Source organism: Ictalurus punctatus, chromosome 23 (assembly GCF_001660625.3).
Source record: "Ictalurus punctatus breed USDA103 chromosome 23, Coco_2.0, whole genome shotgun sequence".
NCBI lineage: Eukaryota > Metazoa > Chordata > Actinopteri > Siluriformes > Ictaluridae > Ictalurus > Ictalurus punctatus.
The window spans coordinates 4,980,001-4,997,605 of record NC_030438.2 but is presented as its reverse complement, the minus strand read 5'-3'; the positions used below and the strand labels follow the sequence as shown (position 1 = coordinate 4,997,605).

Genomic DNA, 17,605 nt, shown 5'->3' with positions numbered 1-17,605 from the left:
TTCACTGACTTTTAGTTTTAGAGATTCAGTTCTCATGTTTGTAGTCACCTAGTTTTAAGTGTGGTCTCCTGTCATGAATAAAAATGTTGTGATGCTGTGTTATATTGTGCGAACGTGCTAATATTGTGTTAATAAATCATTATTGTTGTTCCTCTCACAGTGAGCCTCAGGCCATGTGTTACACTGAAACCTCAAACCTGGACGGAGAAACCAACCTGAAAATCCGACAAGTCAGTGGAATGATTTATACTAGCGAGTGTATGAGTGTGTGTGTGTGTGTGTGTGTGTGTGTGTGTGTGTGTGTGTGTGTGTGTGCTTGTATTTGTAGTGTTTGCCTGAATGAGTGTTATCTGTCTGCAGCTCCTCAAACCAAACTCCACTGTTCAAAGCCTCAGAGTAGACAGAAATGTGAGCAAAGGCAGAAAAGCATATTATATTCGTTCTATATGTAGTTCATGAACTAACCACCCTTTTGAAAATAACGATAGAAACCATTACAGGAATTCTAATGGTTTTAATGGTTATAATAGGAATTGTATTGGTTTTAATGGAAACTATAATGGTCTCTACTGGTAATGTGTTGGGTTTTGTTGGTGGCATGTTTATGTCTAGTGGAAACCAAAAAAAAACCCAAATCCTAATAGAATATGGCCCAAAACACACTACATTTGTTAAGGGTTTTAATGATATTTCTAGTGGAAACCATTAGAATTTCTGTAATGATTTCTATTGTTTTTTCCCCCCTTTTCAGCAGGGACTACCTTGTATCAGTTAGTGTTGATTAGCCAGCTAATGATAGCTAGTTTAGGTAGCATTTAATGGAAGTTAAATGAGCTAGTGAGTAATTTCAGCTACAGTGGGTAATTATTGCTAAGTTGCTAAGTCAACTAAATAACTGATAGCTAACTAACAAAAGATTAGCCGAAGTACCAACTACCTAGCTAGCATGCTAAAAATGTTGGTAAATTAACCAATGATAATTTTAGGCAAATGTTTGTTAGGTAAAATTTATCTGTGTAACATTTTATAGAAGGTTTTCAGTTATATTAACATAATTCATTTTCTGTGTGTTAGCTAGCTAATGTTCTCACAATGTTCCATACGTGTTATTGTGGGGTTACAGCTACATATTTAAATGCTGACTAGTTAAAGTGTGTGTTTGTGTGTGCGTCCGTGCGTGCGTCCGTGCGTGCGTCCGTGCGTGCGTCCGTGCGTGCGTCCGTGCGTGCGTGTGTGTGTCTTTTTTTTTTTTTTTTTTTTTTAAATGTGAAACATGCTAGTTTATATTGTGGCTGCTAGCATGCTAGCTAGTGTTCCAACAGTAACCTAAAAAAACGAAAAATATTGTGATATATATCATGTATCCTGAAAACATATTCAAGAGATATGATATTTCTGTCACATAAGTAAAATCACGTGTGTGTGTGTGTGTGTGTGTGTGTGTGTGTGTGTGTGTTGTAGGGTCTCTCTCTTACAGCCAGTTTGCAGTCTGTAGAAGAGCTGATGGGTCTGTCCGGTCGGCTGGAGTGTGAGGGACCTAACAGACACCTGTATGACTTCACTGGCACATTGCGACTGGACAACCATAAGTATGTGCACCCCTCCACACATATTATATTCATCCATGTAAAATTATAGAACCTTCATTAACTTAGTAGTCATACAAACATTCATAAATGTAGATAGTGTTCTCTCTCACACGTAAAGTACACACCTACACACACCCACCAACGTTACGTTTTCTGTTTTACAGTCCTGTTGCTCTCGGACCGGACCAGGTTTTACTCCGAGGAGCACAGATTAGAAACACGCAGTGGGTTGTAGGAATCGTCGTCTACACCGGCCATGACTCCAAACTCATGCAGGTTGGTGAAATGGTTCCTTTAAAGTCCATGAAAAGTTTTTTTTTTTACCCGACACGAAGGGCATCAGAGGAGACAGAATCTTAACTGGAGACATTGCTGATCTCTATGGATTAAATTATGAACTGCACTTGGTCAGCTTATCCTTCAAACCATCAGCACATTTTCTTTACAGGACAGCACATCAGATCAACAAAAATATTAACGCTATTTTATCAATTCAAAATAGCAACTTAAAAGAATTTACTAAAAAGCCGACGCCCTGCATACACGTTACGATTTCATCGGAGTATTAATGGATTCTCATGGATGTGCGGGATCAGGTGCTATTTTATTGTTTCCCCTCATAAATATTTACTTAACATTTGGACATTTGGACTTGTTACGGACTCTGAATACCCGGTGTCGCAGATGTAACAGGACAGAAACGCGTTCACAGTGCGAAACTAGGGATCGTAAGTTAGCTACAGGTTGCACTTAGCCGGATTCTTCTAGTAGCTCCAGTGCAAAATTAACAGGCGTAAACTTGAAACACAAAAACATGTCTTGGGTGAATGTGGAATTGTGGAAATAAAATTGGTACCAAACTATGCCTTTACGTAATAATTATGTATAAAATATGTCAAAAATGAATGTACAACAAAGCACATGTATTTGTTTTAAGAGGGCATCTGTTATACTCCGGTGTAGAAGTACTGTAGAAAGTATTACTCACAACGTTGTTAAGAATTCACCGAGCCTAGTGATGTAATATAAAATTCGCGATATTCTGTCGTGTAGAACTCCACGAAAGCTCCTCTGAAGCGCTCGAACGTGGAGCGAGTGATGAACGTACAGATCCTGGTGCTGTTTGGGATCCTCCTTGTGATGGCACTGGTGAGCTCTATCGGTGCGGCCATCTGGAACAAACAGCACAAGGACGTGGAGTGTTGGTACCTATCCCGTACAGGTACACGCACCCCTCAACACCTCTCACACATGCACACACGGCACAAACACCTTTCTGTAAGCATTTCTGCAGTGTGTGTGTGTGTGTGTGTGTGTGTGTGTGTGTGTGTGTGCGCTATTCTACAGGCGACATCTCACTGAACTTCTGGTACAATCTGCTGACCTTCATCATTCTGTACAATAACCTGATTCCCATCAGCCTGCTGGTCACACTGGAGGTCGTCAAGTTCACACAGGCCCTTTTTATAAACTGGGTAAGCATGTTAATGTGTGTGTTTTAAATAAAAACGTTTAAACCGTTTCTCATTGTCACGTACCATGTTAGCATAGCCATCATTTATATACTGTATGTTTGAATATATGTAGGTTTGTGTTTAACGTTTGAAAAGGTCACCCTTAATTCATTTTTAATTCAAAAGCTTTATATATTTGACAAAACACAAAATGATGGCTTGGTAATTAGGGATGGGGAAAATAATAACTTACTTTTCAGGCGCATTATGAAAAGCTTCAGCATGCACAAAATGTGTTAAGAATATATTTTTTTTTTAAATTGAAAAAAATCGTAATAGAATGGAAAATTCTAGCCATCAAAATAAATGCATAACGAATCTTTTTCTTTTATTTTTGCATTTGCACTGTGCCGCCTTCTGCACTGCGCAGCTCTAATCGGATTTGTAATACGTCATTTCAGGACAGGGAGATGTACTACGCTGAGACAGACACGCCCGCCATGGCACGCACGTCCAATCTCAACGAAGAGCTTGGCCAGGTGAGGTGAAGCCCCGCCTTCCGAGCGCTAAACCGCCCGTTTACCACACACTTCTTCTCACAAAGTTTTTAAACTTGGTTAATTTGAACCCCCCGCACTCTCTCACTCTGTTTCTCTTCTCTATCGGTCTCTCTCTTTCAGGTGAAGTATCTGTTTTCCGATAAGACTGGCACTCTGACCTGTAACGTCATGCATTTTAAGAAATGCACCATCGCCGGGATCACATATGGGTACATTTACAGCTTAATGCTTTCTTATTTATCGTCGTTCATCACTGGGTTTGCGTGAGCATCCTTTTTTCGGGCTTTCTTAGCTAATAGCATATTGACCTGTTGTTGTGTGTGTGTGTGTGTGTGTGTGTGTGTTTGTTTGTGTGTGTCTGGAAATTATTAATTTATTAATCTATCCGCAGGCATTTTCCAGATCTCGACTCCGATCGATCCATGGAGGATTTCAGGTCAGGAGCCATTCTGTCTCGGTAACGCAGCTAATCCACAATGTTCTGCATTTCACTGAATCTCTCTCTCTCTCTCTCTCTCTCTCTCTCTTTCTCTCTCTCTCTCTCTCTCTCAGCCACCTTCCCTCCAGCATCCACAGCTCCACAGAGTTTGACGATCCCGCTCTCATTCAGAACATAGAGAAGGATCATGTGAGTGCTCATCCATCGTCGTCGTCATCATCATCATCATCATCATAACGCACTACACACTTCATTTCATCTCATCTTATCTTATAAACCGTCCACTCCTGTCTCGGTCCTTTCCCCTGTAGCCCACCTCTCCTGAGATCTGTGAGTTTTTGACCATGATGGCCGTGTGTCACACTGTGGTTCCTGAGCGAGACGGAAACCAGATCATATATCAGGCCTCCTCACCAGGTGTGGCATCCAATCACAAACACTCCACCCTATAAAGACATCTAATCACATGACTCAGAACTCAGTTACTAGAGCCTGACCGATATCAACACTTTATTTTCACTAATATTCTATATTATACAACTGGAAATATCCAATATCCACCATTGGAAAGTCAGAGTTTTGTTAGTGCTCTGTGGTTTCTCAGTGCCTTGATAAGCTGCATTTTTTTGTCTTATTAACTTCATGTCAGAGAAAAAAAAATAGAGGCTGGTGAGGGAACGACAGTTTGTTGCTATTAAAATATCATCGATTTAAAAGAAACTGTGATTCAAATTTTTAACTTGCTTAGCAAATCCTGCTTGTACTGCGCAGACCCTTCTGCCGTTTGAGCAGCTGTCAGTTACTCCGACTTTTCTATACACGTTCATCAGAAGTGTACGACCGCACAGGGTTAGTAATATTACCGTGCAATGGCTGTTGCTAAACTCAGGAATTTATTTAACTGATATGACTATACACACCAGAAAAAAAAGCAATATACATATAAACACAAGACATCTCTATACTACAGACATACACGTACTGTATACAGGTGCACCTCAAAAAATTCTAATATTCTGAGATACCGGAGCTTTGATTTCCGTAAGCTGTAAGCCGTAATCATCGAGATTAAAAGAAAAAAAAGGCTTGACATATTTCCCTTTATGTGTAATGAATCTACAATATATGAAAGTTCAACTTTTTGAATTTAATCACGGGGAAAAAATGGAAGTTTTCCACGATATTCAAATTTTTTGAGCTGCACCTGCATTCATGAATAGATGCATCTGTAATACATAGAGTTTGTGTAAAGTACCTTACATTCTGATGACATTGTAGCCGTCCCAATTAAATTCCTTTATTCATTGCCCAACGAATAAACTGTTCACACACACACACAAACTTATAAATCTGTGAGTTCTTAGCGCCTCCTAGTGTCTGACAGTATGTTTGGTGGTTTCCTACATAAAATTGAAAGATCATTGATTTATTTGTATGATTTCCGCTGATACCAAACCAGTCAGTCAAATTGGATATGTAATGATATATATCGGTCAAGCCCTAGACCCCAACAAATACCCAGTCCCTTACACCATGACGACATTATTAATCCAGGCAGGACGTCTGGATTAATAATAATGCTGGACTTCGTCTGTAACTCTTGCTGCTTTGTGTGGTTTATTGATGATATGTTCATGTTGTGTTTAGACGAGGGGGCGTTGGTTAAAGGTGCCAAAAGCCTGGGCTTTGCGTTTACAGCAAGAACTCCATGTTCAGTCATCATCGAAGCGGTCAGTGTATTCTCACACCTTAACTGAATGAGTGTGTGAGTGTACTTTATATGTTTATATGTAAAAGTGCTTTTTGTCATATTTGTAACATTTGTGTGGTTTGTGTTTGTGTTTGAAACAGCGTGGAAAAGAATTGACATATGAGCTGCTTAATGTGCTTGAATTTTCCAGGTAAGGACGCAGCAAACCAATTCATCATACACGATTTGTAAACTAGTATAAACTGTAAGAGTGTGTATACTATATAAACACTATATATATATATATATATATATATATATATAGTACTTTATATAATTTAATGCTGTTCTGAGGCAACGATCCAGCAAAGGCCACACCTCCTTTACTGGGACTGACAGGCACAAAGGCCACGCCTCCTTTAATGGGCATGACAGGCATAAAAGCCACACCTCCTTTAATGGGACTGACAGGCACAAAGGCCACGCCTACTTTACTGGGACTGAAAGGCACAATGGCTACGCCTCCTTTACTGCGGCTGACAGGCACAAAGGCCATGCCTCCTTTGCTAGGACTGACAGGCACAAAGGCTACACCTCCTTTAATGGGACTGACTGTCACAAAGGCCACACCTCCTTTAATGGGACTTACAGGCACAGATGCCACACCTCCTTTAATGGGACTGACAGGCACAGAGGCCATGCCTCCTTTGCTAGGACTGACAGGCACAAAGGCTACACCTCCTTTAATGGGACTGACTGTCACAAAGGCCACACCTCCTTTAATGGGACTGACAGGCACAGATGCCACACCTCCTTTAATGGGACTGACAGGCACAGAGGCCATGCCTCCTTTGCTAGGACTGACAGGCACAAAGGCTACACCTCCTTTAATGGGACTGACTGTCACAAAGGCCACACCTCCTTTAATGGGACTGACAGGCACAGAAGCCACACCTCCTTTAATGGGACTGACAGGCACAGAGGCCATGCCTTCATCACTGGGACTGACAGTCACAGAGGCCACGCCTTTTTCGCCACTTTACACACTGTTTTTTCTGTTGCAGCAACCGAAAGCGCATGTCAGTAGTGGTGCGAACTCCAGAAGGAAAACTGCGACTGTACTGCAAGGGAGCGGTGAGTTATCAAACACACACACACACTCTGAAACACTTGTCCTGATTTAATGGCATAGCTCAGATTGATGATGTCATGCCCATGTTGCAGGATAACGTGATCTTTGAGCGACTGAATGAAGCCTCCCAGTATAAAGACCTGACCATAGCTCACCTCGAACAGTTTGCCACTGAAGGTGTGAAGATCTTTCTACATCCATCTTCCTCCATCTTTGACTCGACACTGCTCGTGTGTGTAATGCGTACTGTATACATGTTTGTGTGTGCTGGCAGGTTTACGCACTCTGTGCTTCACATACGTGGATCTGGAGGAGAGCGTGTATCATGAGTGGCTGAAGGAGTATAATCGTGTAAGCACGGTCCTGAAAGACCGAGCCCAGAAACTGGAGGAGTGCTACGAGCTGCTGGAGAAGGTATCTGACCATCAGCGATTGCTGAGAAAAAGCCGATTTATGTAAAAACTATAACGATAGACACTAATATCGATCGTCGGGGTCCAAACACTTTTTTCGAGTACCTATCATTCAGGTATACAATTTTCTCTTTACAGTTGCTGGTGCACATAAGCCACACCCCTGGTTCATGGTGACATCACAGCACGTGAATTTTTAGGGGGGATATATGGTTGTAAATGCAGACAAGCCTTTATCTCGGTGATGCAGCATGTGGCCAGCAGAGGGTGGTGTGGTGTTGCGTTACGTCTCTATAACAGTAGATCCTGATCTAGAGCAGGGTGAAGGGTGAAGGGAGGGAGGAAGTGCGCTCACATGACTCATTACTCCAACCTAGTGAAAAAACACTTACTGTACTTAATTACAGCACACATTCTCCCTGACATCCCCGATCATTCATACTTACACATACACATGTATACCATTCGACATAGAGGTAGAGGTTATTGGTGTGTGTGTGTGTGTGTGTGTGTGTGTGTGTGTGTACGTTAGGGCTTCTTCCCAGATCCCAGATGAGCAGCTGAAGGGTGGGGGGTTTAGACCACAGCGGGGATGATTACCTGCACCAGTCTGCCAAGAGCCTCATAAAGCTAGAGTCAACAACACCACCATGTTACCAACACACACACTGTCTCTCTCGCTCAGTTTCTCACGCACACACACACACACACACACCAAGGGCAAGGCATGATAGCAAAGAAGAAGAGGCAAGGCACTGCTACTGAATCGAATCATTAAGTGAGGAATAATACACTGTGTCATGCTGTTATAGGAAAATAATCAACAACAGGGTGGTGTGATGAAGCAGAGTTACTGTAATATTACAGTATTACAGCATGTTATGTTACTGAGAAACTGGAAAAATAGAAAATCCTGAAGACTTTCCTGTAGAGGAAAACTGTTCAAAGTGCTAACACTGGAGACTCCTTCCGTAAATGTTAATTAAACAACTCCATACAAAAAACTCTTGAATTACAGCCGGAGCTACTTTCAGAGCTGCGGTTTGTTTAATAGAGAGTTAATCAACAGTTTGATTAAGTTGTAATTCAGAAAGTAATTCAGTCTGTATATTCACACTAATGTGTACTATTTTTCTGTCACTTTAAAAAATATATGTATCTTTCTCTTTTTGTTTTTTTCTTCTCTGTTCTCTCACCACCAGGACTTGTTGTTGCTCGGAGCCACGGCTATAGAGGACCGTCTGCAGGCGGGAGTCCCTGAGACCATCGCCACTCTCATGAGGGCCGACATCAAGATCTGGGTGCTGACCGGAGACAAACAGGAGACCGCCATCAATATCGGTGTGTGTGTGTATGTGAGAGAGAGAGAGAAACTGGGAGAGAGAGAGCTATCAATATTCATGAAGACACTCTGAAGTCCCCAAAACCGCATATGATAAAGAGAAACCATCAGATATATTACCATTTTTTCGTTAAACATGACTAAGAAATGAGTTCAAGTTCAACGTTCTAAAATCTAAGTGAAATATTTTAAAAAATAATTCAATAAATAAAGTTTTTGGTTTTAATGGATTGCACCATTTTAGACTCAACCTTGCTACAGCGATCAGCCATAACATTAAAACCACTGACAGGTGACGTGAATAACATTGATTATCACGTTACGTTTGCACCTGTAAAGGGATGGGGTATATTTATCAGGCAGCGAGTGAACACTCAGTTCTCGAAGTCGATGTGTTGGAAGCAGGAAAAATGGGCAAGCGTAACGATCTGAGCGACTTTGACGAGGGCCAAATTGTGATGGCTAGACGACTGGGTCAGAGCATCTCCGAAACGTCAGGTCTTGTGAGGTGTTCCTCGTATGCAGTGGGTCGTACCTACTAAAAGTGCTCCAAGGAAGGACAACCGGTGAACCGGAGACAGGGTTATGGGCACACAAGTCTCAATGAAGGTTAGCCCGCGTGGTCCGATCCGACAGAAGATGATCCGACGGAGGCCACACCTCACAACTTACAGGACTCAAAGGGTCTGCTGCTAACGTCTTGGTGTGAGATACAACAGCACACCTTCAGAGGTCTTGCGGAGTCCGTGCCTCGACGCGTCCGAGCTGTTTTGGCGGCACAAAGCGGACCTACACAGTATTAGGCAGGTGGTTTTAAAGTTATGGCTGATTGGGGTTGTAATATACTCAGTAAAACACTGAGTGGATATGGATATGGGCTGGAGTTGCTACCCCGCTGTTGATTATTATTGTTCCATAACAGCACATTCTGTAGTGTTTTACTCCTGACTCACAGCAGTATACCACAGTGCGGTTCTTGAGACTGATTGGTCAGAAGGTGTGCGTTATTTTCGGATAATAGCGCGGCTCGGACCGTAGTTCCGGCTGTAACACGAACAATAAGTTCATTCTAATGCGTTAATTCTTTCTAATGCGTTATCGTTTCTATAGTAACAGGTCGTAGACGGGGACTCATACGGCCGATGCACTATATAATCTAAGCTTAATAACGAACAGATTTTAAATCTGATCAACAAATCGACATTAACGTGTAGTAACATAATCTCTTTTTTTATTTCAGGTTATTCTTGCAGACTGGTGTCACACGGCATGTCCCTCATCATCGTCAATGAAGACTCTCTGGATGTGAGTGTTGTGTGATCTCTCAGTCTGTGTGTGTGTGTGTGTGTGTGTGTGTGTTAGGAAGCAGGGTGTGGTGTACAGAGGTGGGTGGGTTCCTTTGTTTCTTTGTGCAGGTGAAGGTAATTAAAGTGTCTGGTGTCATCTGGGAGAGCGTGATGAAAGACACCGAGACGAAGCGTTCACTGTCAAACACACACACACACACACACACACACACACACACACACACACACAGAGAGACTTACAAACACACACAATTATGTGTACTCCTATAAGACATGTACACACAGATTGCATTGTATACAGTGTATTAGCAGAAACAGTCATTACATTACAGAGTTACAGAAAGCAGCGTTGGTGGGAATATAACTTATCTCTCACACACACACACACACACACACACATTTTAATAGATGCATCTGTGTATGTGTTTGTGTGTGTGTGTGTGTGTGAAATAGCTACTTCATTCTCTCTCTATATGATAAAATGCATTTGATGATGTCATCATTACATCACTACATTATCCTGTGATTGGTCAGTTTTCTTTCCAATACACCATATCAGTAAATCCAAATTGACAATATATATATGTGTGTGTGTGTGTTTGTGTTTGTTTGTGTGTATGTGTGTGTGTGTGTGTGTGTGTGGGGGGGGGGGGGGGGGGGTGTGAGTGAACGGTAACGCGATCTGCTTTTTCTGCTCCATCTCGTCAAAACACATTCTGGCAGCAAAGCCTCCTGGGTAAACATGGCAGACATGATGAAGACTGTGTGACAGGTTCCATCTGTCACTCTGCTGTCTGCTGTCTGTCTCCCACCCACCCACAGGCACACACACACACACACACACACACACACACACACACACACACACACATGCACACAGGGTCGACGAGCCCAGACAGCTGTTCTCCTTGTAATACACACAGTTGTTCTTGTCCAAACAAATTCGTTCTGATTCTTGCTGAATTTTTTTTTTGGTCACAGACTTTTAATTTTCTGATGACCAGCCTTATCACATCCTCACACACACACACACACACACACACACACACACACACTTTCCAATCTAATCCCATCATGTGTTTGTGATATGTAAAGAATAGAACATGTTAACACTCAAGCCAGTGGAAATACCCCACAACTGTGTTAGTGTGTGTGTGTGTGTGTGTGTGTGTGTGTGTGTGAGACCTACTACTGCTTTGTGTGGAAAAGGGCATGGTTGTAATCCGACACTGGCTTTGCATGAAGAAGGCGACTGGTGATATGTCACAGCAGTTGGCATTAACTTCTCACAAGTGTGTGTGTGTGTGTGTGTGTGTGTGTGTGTGTTCATAAGCGTATATGTATCTAGTAGGTCTATTGCATATAAGCTTCAGTTGTGTGTGTGTGTGTGTGTGTGTGTGTGTGTGTGTGTGTGTGTGAGTGTGAATTTTTTCTCCCTCGTCACTCTAAATATAAAGCTGATAAGATGCGAAGATTGAGAACATGTCCACCATCCACTGTGCCAATGTGTGTGTGTGTGTGTGTGTTATGTGTTTGTGTGCTGTATTGTTTTCCCCTGTGTGTTACGTTTGTGTGAACATGTATTTTAGTCTGTTCCCAGCCCCAAAGCCGCTGGAAATAACATTTAACTTGGATCGTGAAACACACTCGCCAGCCGTGTCCAAAAATGGAGAGCTCGGATACGCAAGTCTGAGGAGAAGTGTGTGTGTGTGTGTGTGTGTGTGTGTGTGTGTGTGTGTGTGTGTGTGTGTGTGTGTGTGTGTGTGTGTGTGAGGATGTGCGAAACACCATGAAGTATGTCATAGTAATGACATTGTGATGGATTATAGCTGCCCTCTTTAGCGCTAGCTAAACACTACACACTGTTTTCCCTGACACACACACACACACACACACACACACACAGACACACACCACTGTGCGGTTTAATCCTCATCAGTGAACATTTCTTACACTTCATACACATTTGCGTGCCAAATCAGTCTAAAACACGCTATTTGACTTTTATTTCAAACGTTTATTATGCGCATACATTTGAATATGTTTGAATATTAACGAGGCCATAATGTTATACTGCTATAAACAGCGAAATAGGAAAAAAGTCAAACCTATAACCATTAAGAGTTCTTCATAGACTTAAGATTTCCAAGTAGATGAAGCTAAGAACCTTAAATCCTTGAAGAACCTGTTTTTTTTCCTAAGAGTATAGATTGTGTTTTTTTTTGTGTGTTTTTTTTCACAAAAAATCACTTTCTTAAACACAGAACATCGCAAGGAAAGCAAAATATTAAATTATAAACTGTCCCAGATCTGTTTTTATTTATTTATCCCGAGTGATGTTTTTTTGTGTTTGTGATAATCAGCAAAAATGTTCCATTTCTCCGCCATCTTTAACCTTCTATTTTCCCCCTTTTTAAAAAACTTTATTTAAACGATTGAAATGACAGTGAGGTTGTTTCAGTCAATTCTCACATGCCTTCTGACTTAATATATATATATCACCTTCAGCTTCAGTGAGATTAAAGCATATAAGAGGACAGCACACTCGTTTCCTCACTTGTGTTTGTTGTGTGCAAAAGTTTGCACACCCTTCCAGTGAAATAGTGGTAGTTAACACTTACGAACGTCCCCATTACCATTAAAATGATGTATACGACAACACAACAGTATAATAGTGTCATGTAAGGCGAATTATGACAACGATAATCCAAAACACGCGAACTAGGAGACAAGAAAGAACAGGAAGTCAAAAACACGGAACGGAGGCTCGTTAAAGACGGACGTAGAAACACTGAACGATATTTATACGCCGGTTTAAGTGGACCAACTAACTAAAGGTTAAACTGAAAACAGGTGCGAGCATTAAGGACACGTGAGGGAAACAACCAATGACGATACAAGGGCGGAGACAGGGCGTGAATCAAAAGAAAAGCACACGTGACATGCTGCGTTTAGAGTGGGAGGGAAAACCTTGACAAATAGCTAATTAAAGGTGCAATAGTTGATCGTTTTTTACATTTCCTGCTAGCACAAAAAACATGGAAATATATGTAGAAAACAATAAAAAAAAATCTATATTAGCAGAATTGTGTGTGTGTGTGTGTGTGTGTGTGTGTGTTTATATCGTTATAACTTGGCTTTTAAGCAGTTCAATGTTTAAGTGCACTTGAAAGTTCACATTTCATTTCATTTTACGTGTTTCATTTATTATAAAGATGGAAGTAAGGCATTCTACAATACATTAACAGTAACAGTTACTCTTTCACCATGCAGCCACACACACACACACACACACACACACACACACACACACACACTTTGAGCACTGTCGTATCTGTTTATCCGTCCGTGTTTTCTGTTTTGACCCTCCCTTTTCACTGGAAAGGTGGTTGTGAGCTGGAATTCCTGATTAAACAGATAAACGAAATACTCAATACACACACTCACACACACTCACACACACACAAACAGGTGTTCAGGAAGCATTCACTTTATCCCGGGCGATCTGAGGATAGACTTTGGAGCTTCGTTTCGTGAGTCTGATCACAGATTGGGACGCGTTCTGAGATCAGATAGCGACTGCAGGCTCCAGAAGTGGGCGGAGCCAGAGGGTGGTATGCTAACTATGGTCATGGATGTTGGAAATGACCCAGTTGCCATGGCACTGGCATGCACTGCCATGGAAAGTGCTCACGTGCTCAATCAAGTGTGTGTGTGTGAAAGTGTGTGTGAGGGAGGAGTGAGGTGTGTGTGCCATACTGTTCACATGCTTCTCATTACAGTCTATAGGAAGTTTGTTTTCTCTATTAGCCGCTCGTCTTATCAACAACGGCATCGTTAAATGGCTTTGATAAATGCGTAAACGCACACACACACACACACACACACACACTATAGTAAAGCAGTGAGACGTACAGTATATTTTTATACTGCAAGCTAATATCAATATATTTGAGTGTATTTTAACAATATAAATATCAGAAATAGTCACTGAATCTCGTGTGTGTGTGTGTGTGTGTGTGTGTGCTGATGTGTTTTTTTTGTCCTGTAGGCGACACGGGACACACTGATCGCTCACTGCTCTTCTCTGGGTGACTCTCTGGGGAAGGAGAACGAATTAGCGCTCATCATCGATGGCCAGACGCTCAAATACGCTCTGTCGTTTGAAGTGCGTCAATCTTTTCTCGACTTGGCCCTGTCCTGCAAGGCTGTCATCTGCTGCAGGTACACACACACACACACACACACACACACACAAAGTGTAAGGGATATTATGTAAGCTTGGGTGATACGACAGAAATATAGTTAAAGCCTACACACAAGCACTCTATCAGTCGTTTCATATGAACGACTCGAAAGAACTGTTTTATATATTAGAGACAAAAGTGATGGCGCCCTAGAAAACAGAGTCCGCGGTAGCCGACACGCTGCCGTGGCTGAGCTGCATTACTAGAAGATCTCGTCATCATTTTTGTCGGATTTCCGCTCATCGTGAGCTTTTTGCCTTTGATGTAGTTTTACGGGTGTCGCTAAATGTACAGCTCCGCCTCGAACGCGCTCGGTATTAGCGTTCTTGCGTCTGATTAGCGTCCCTCAACGTCAAAGATTCCAGATTTGTCCATTTATTTGTCACGTATACAATTATATACAGTATATAACTTGCAGTGAAGTGAAAACCCTGGCCTACTTCTCTTTCGACTGTGCATTAAATACTAAAGTAAAATGAAAGGGGAAAAAAAAGATCAGGATGAATAGAAATACTAAGAAATTATTAATATTAAAACGAAAGAAACATACACGAGTATGAGGAAAATCAGCGTTTTTGAAGTATTTGTAAATATGGCGGAAATAGTTCGGTTTAGATTGCAAAAACGCATCGAATACGAGATCGATCAGTTTATCTTTTATTGCTCATGAACAAAGTCGCTAGTCGCTAGTCGAACCAGTAACCTGGTAACAATCGCCAGATGTTTTTTTTTTTTTTTTATCACTGTGGTGAAGAACAATGCAGCAAAAATGCGTATTTATTCCGGATAATAATAGTGATATGGTGATATCCTCAATATTACAGTGTGTACAGTATGTGTGTGTGTGTGTGTGTGTGTGTGTGTGTGTGTGTGTAAGTAAAGGTTCTGTCCCGCCTCAGGTAAGTAAACAAATAGCCCTAATGAAAGCTTGACGCTTGGCATGCACAACACAGAGCTCTGTGCTGAGGGTAATATAATCCCCCAAGTTGTGTGCAAATGTCAACCGACTGACTCATTTGCTGTGATTATCCCAGAACACACACACTCTTACACACACTCTTACACACACTCTTACACACACTCTTACACACTCACATGCACTGTTTTTCTTTACAGTCAGCTAATAATAATCCCATGTTGTGGAGTTTTATAGCCCCGGTGCACTTATGATGAAAAAAAGAATGCTGTGGTGTCAGTGAGTGCATATGTGTGTGTAAGTGTGTGTGTGTGTGTGTGTGTGAGTATGTGTGTGTTTTCAGAGGGGGAATAATTGTGTAAATCCTATATCCGGAGTGTAGAGCCTCCCAGGCCTTTCCAAACCGGCTGAACCACCTTCCTCCCTCATCGACCCTCCCCTCCTGACTGTCCAAAAGCCTGACGAGCTCACACACACACTCTCACACCCACACACACACACACATTCAGAGGTGACAGCTATCCTGACTCACTCTCACAATGTAGTTCGAGTCGTGGCGTCGATAGTGGTATTGTCACAATCCGAGCAGTCTATTCATGAGCAGAATGAGAGAGCTGGACAGACTGAAGCACTAAAGCGCTGCTGCATTGCTCTGTTTATGGAGAACAACGTCCGTAACCAGTAGCTGAAAAAAATCAAAAAACGTCCACAACACCAAGATGAATAATTTTGTAAGAGGAGATGTGCATGAGAGAGGGAGTGAGAGAGAGAGAGAGTAATGTATGAATTAAGAATGAATAACGTGTGTGTGTGTGTGTGTGTGTGTGTGTGTGTGTGTGTGCACGCATGCACTCCCAGTCCCTGACTTCACACTGTTTGTTTACAGAGCCACTCATTTCTGCTCCTTATTTTCTGCTCAATCCCACCATGAAGAACATCTTTCATCTTCCAAGAAGCCTTGTGTGTGTGTGTGTGTGTGAGAGAGAGAGAGAGAGAGAGAGAGAGAGAGAAGTTCAAAGAACATGAGATTTTCAGAGATTTGGGTTGTAGGTTTGTTAAGAGCTGCTGAGCCTAGACAGATGCACGTACACACTTCTGTAGCACAAGGACGAATCAGTGCCAATTGTTAAGCTTGTGCTTTCCACTGGGGTTTTCCTTGAGAGAGAGAGAGAGAGAGAGAGGAATAGAAAAAAGGATAGAAAGAAGGCCACCCAGTAGTGAGTCTGGTTAGAGGAAGTCTCTATCTTTATGCGTCATAGACTTTATACAGGTGTGTCAGTAAATGAGCCGAGGAGAAGATGTAAAGTCGAGAAATCGATGGACCAGCACGTCCAAGAGACACGGCGTGGCTCGGCCCTAAAGCAGCTGATCCCGAACCTCTTCATTCTCCTTAACCCAGTTATCAGAAAATCAGAAGTACACACGGTCCTCCTTACCCCAAAACACGTTCCATTCTGCTTCTTTAATTGTGCAATCTCACCCAAAATCTTCCTTCTCCATAAATACACGCCCAAGTTCATTAAAACAACATCACTAAGCCACGTCGTTTCATTTTTAAACAAAACCGCACGCGCAAATTTCAGTTCATTATGAAACTATGTTATCATCTGCATCACTTTTTCCCCCTGCTTTCTGCTACAATTGCAAAGTGTGTTTATTCAGGGAAATCCAATCATCATAATTAAAGTCCGGCGCTGGGGTTAGAACACGAATGGGCAAAAAAATCGTAAAAATCTAGAATCTATGACAAGTACTAGATAAAGAAGCCAATAAAATACTTCATCAAAAACAAAGTTTGAATAGACAAACTAGTATCGGGTGTGATGAACTAAGACAACAACGAGACAACAGATGACAGACAGGAAGCATCGACTGTGCGAGGGAAATGGAACGCCAAAAGGCACAAATAGGGTAGAAATTTCACTGAATGTGGAACATGAGTAAAATATCAGGAGAGATGAGACAGTGAACATTCCAGAGAATTGAAACAGACTCACCAGGAAGGACTGAAATGTCTATAAAGAATGAAAACTAAAACCCTTTCAGTCCCTGAAAATACTATACACGAAGTTCACACTTAAAGAGTGCAGGTTAAAAAATATTTCCGTTAGTTGTACTGAATTTATCCTGCTGATATATTTGCATATGAGGATCTCCATTAACACCCATGATACGTGTGATCTAACGTGTGTGTGTGTGTGTGTGTGTGTGTGTATTTGCAGGGTGTCTCCTCTGCAGAAATCAGAGATAGTGGACATGGTGAAGAAGCATGTGAAGGCGATTACGCTGGCCATCGGAGACGGAGCCAACGACGTGGGTATGATCCAGACGGCACACGTCGGAGTCGGCATCAGTGGTAACGAGGGCATGCAGGCCACCAACTCGTCAGATTACTCCATAGCACAGGTTTCTCTCTCTCTCACACACACACTCTCTCTCTCTCTCTCTCTCTCTCTCTCACACATACACACAGGCACACACACACTCAAACTGTAGGATGTTAACTGCATAATAAT

The 17,605-nt window shown here is 42.0% G+C and overlaps 1 protein-coding gene across 5 annotated transcripts in view; it reads left to right on the top strand.

Moving 5' to 3' along the window:
• atp8a2 (ATPase phospholipid transporting 8A2) overlaps positions 1-17,605 on the top strand; it is a 64,225-nt gene that overhangs the window by 26,513 nt on the left and 20,107 nt on the right. For all 5 annotated transcript variants that reach the window (XM_053675021.1, XM_053675023.1, XM_053675022.1 and 2 more), the window contains 19 exons: positions 161-230; positions 1,462-1,589; positions 1,754-1,865; positions 2,643-2,811; positions 2,937-3,064; positions 3,505-3,582; positions 3,724-3,812; positions 3,995-4,039; positions 4,156-4,231; positions 4,354-4,459; positions 5,690-5,772; positions 5,894-5,943; positions 6,797-6,866; positions 6,957-7,041; positions 7,139-7,278; positions 8,480-8,618; positions 9,860-9,924; positions 13,978-14,150; positions 17,312-17,495. In XM_053675021.1, coding sequence (XP_053530996.1) covers positions 161-230; positions 1,462-1,589; positions 1,754-1,865; positions 2,643-2,811; positions 2,937-3,064; positions 3,505-3,582; positions 3,724-3,812; positions 3,995-4,039; positions 4,156-4,231; positions 4,354-4,459; positions 5,690-5,772; positions 5,894-5,943; positions 6,797-6,866; positions 6,957-7,041; positions 7,139-7,278; positions 8,480-8,618; positions 9,860-9,924; positions 13,978-14,150; positions 17,312-17,495 — 1,990 coding nt within the window. The remainder of the gene's footprint in view (positions 1-160; positions 231-1,461; positions 1,590-1,753; positions 1,866-2,642; positions 2,812-2,936; positions 3,065-3,504; positions 3,583-3,723; positions 3,813-3,994; positions 4,040-4,155; positions 4,232-4,353; positions 4,460-5,689; positions 5,773-5,893; positions 5,944-6,796; positions 6,867-6,956; positions 7,042-7,138; positions 7,279-8,479; positions 8,619-9,859; positions 9,925-13,977; positions 14,151-17,311; positions 17,496-17,605) is intronic.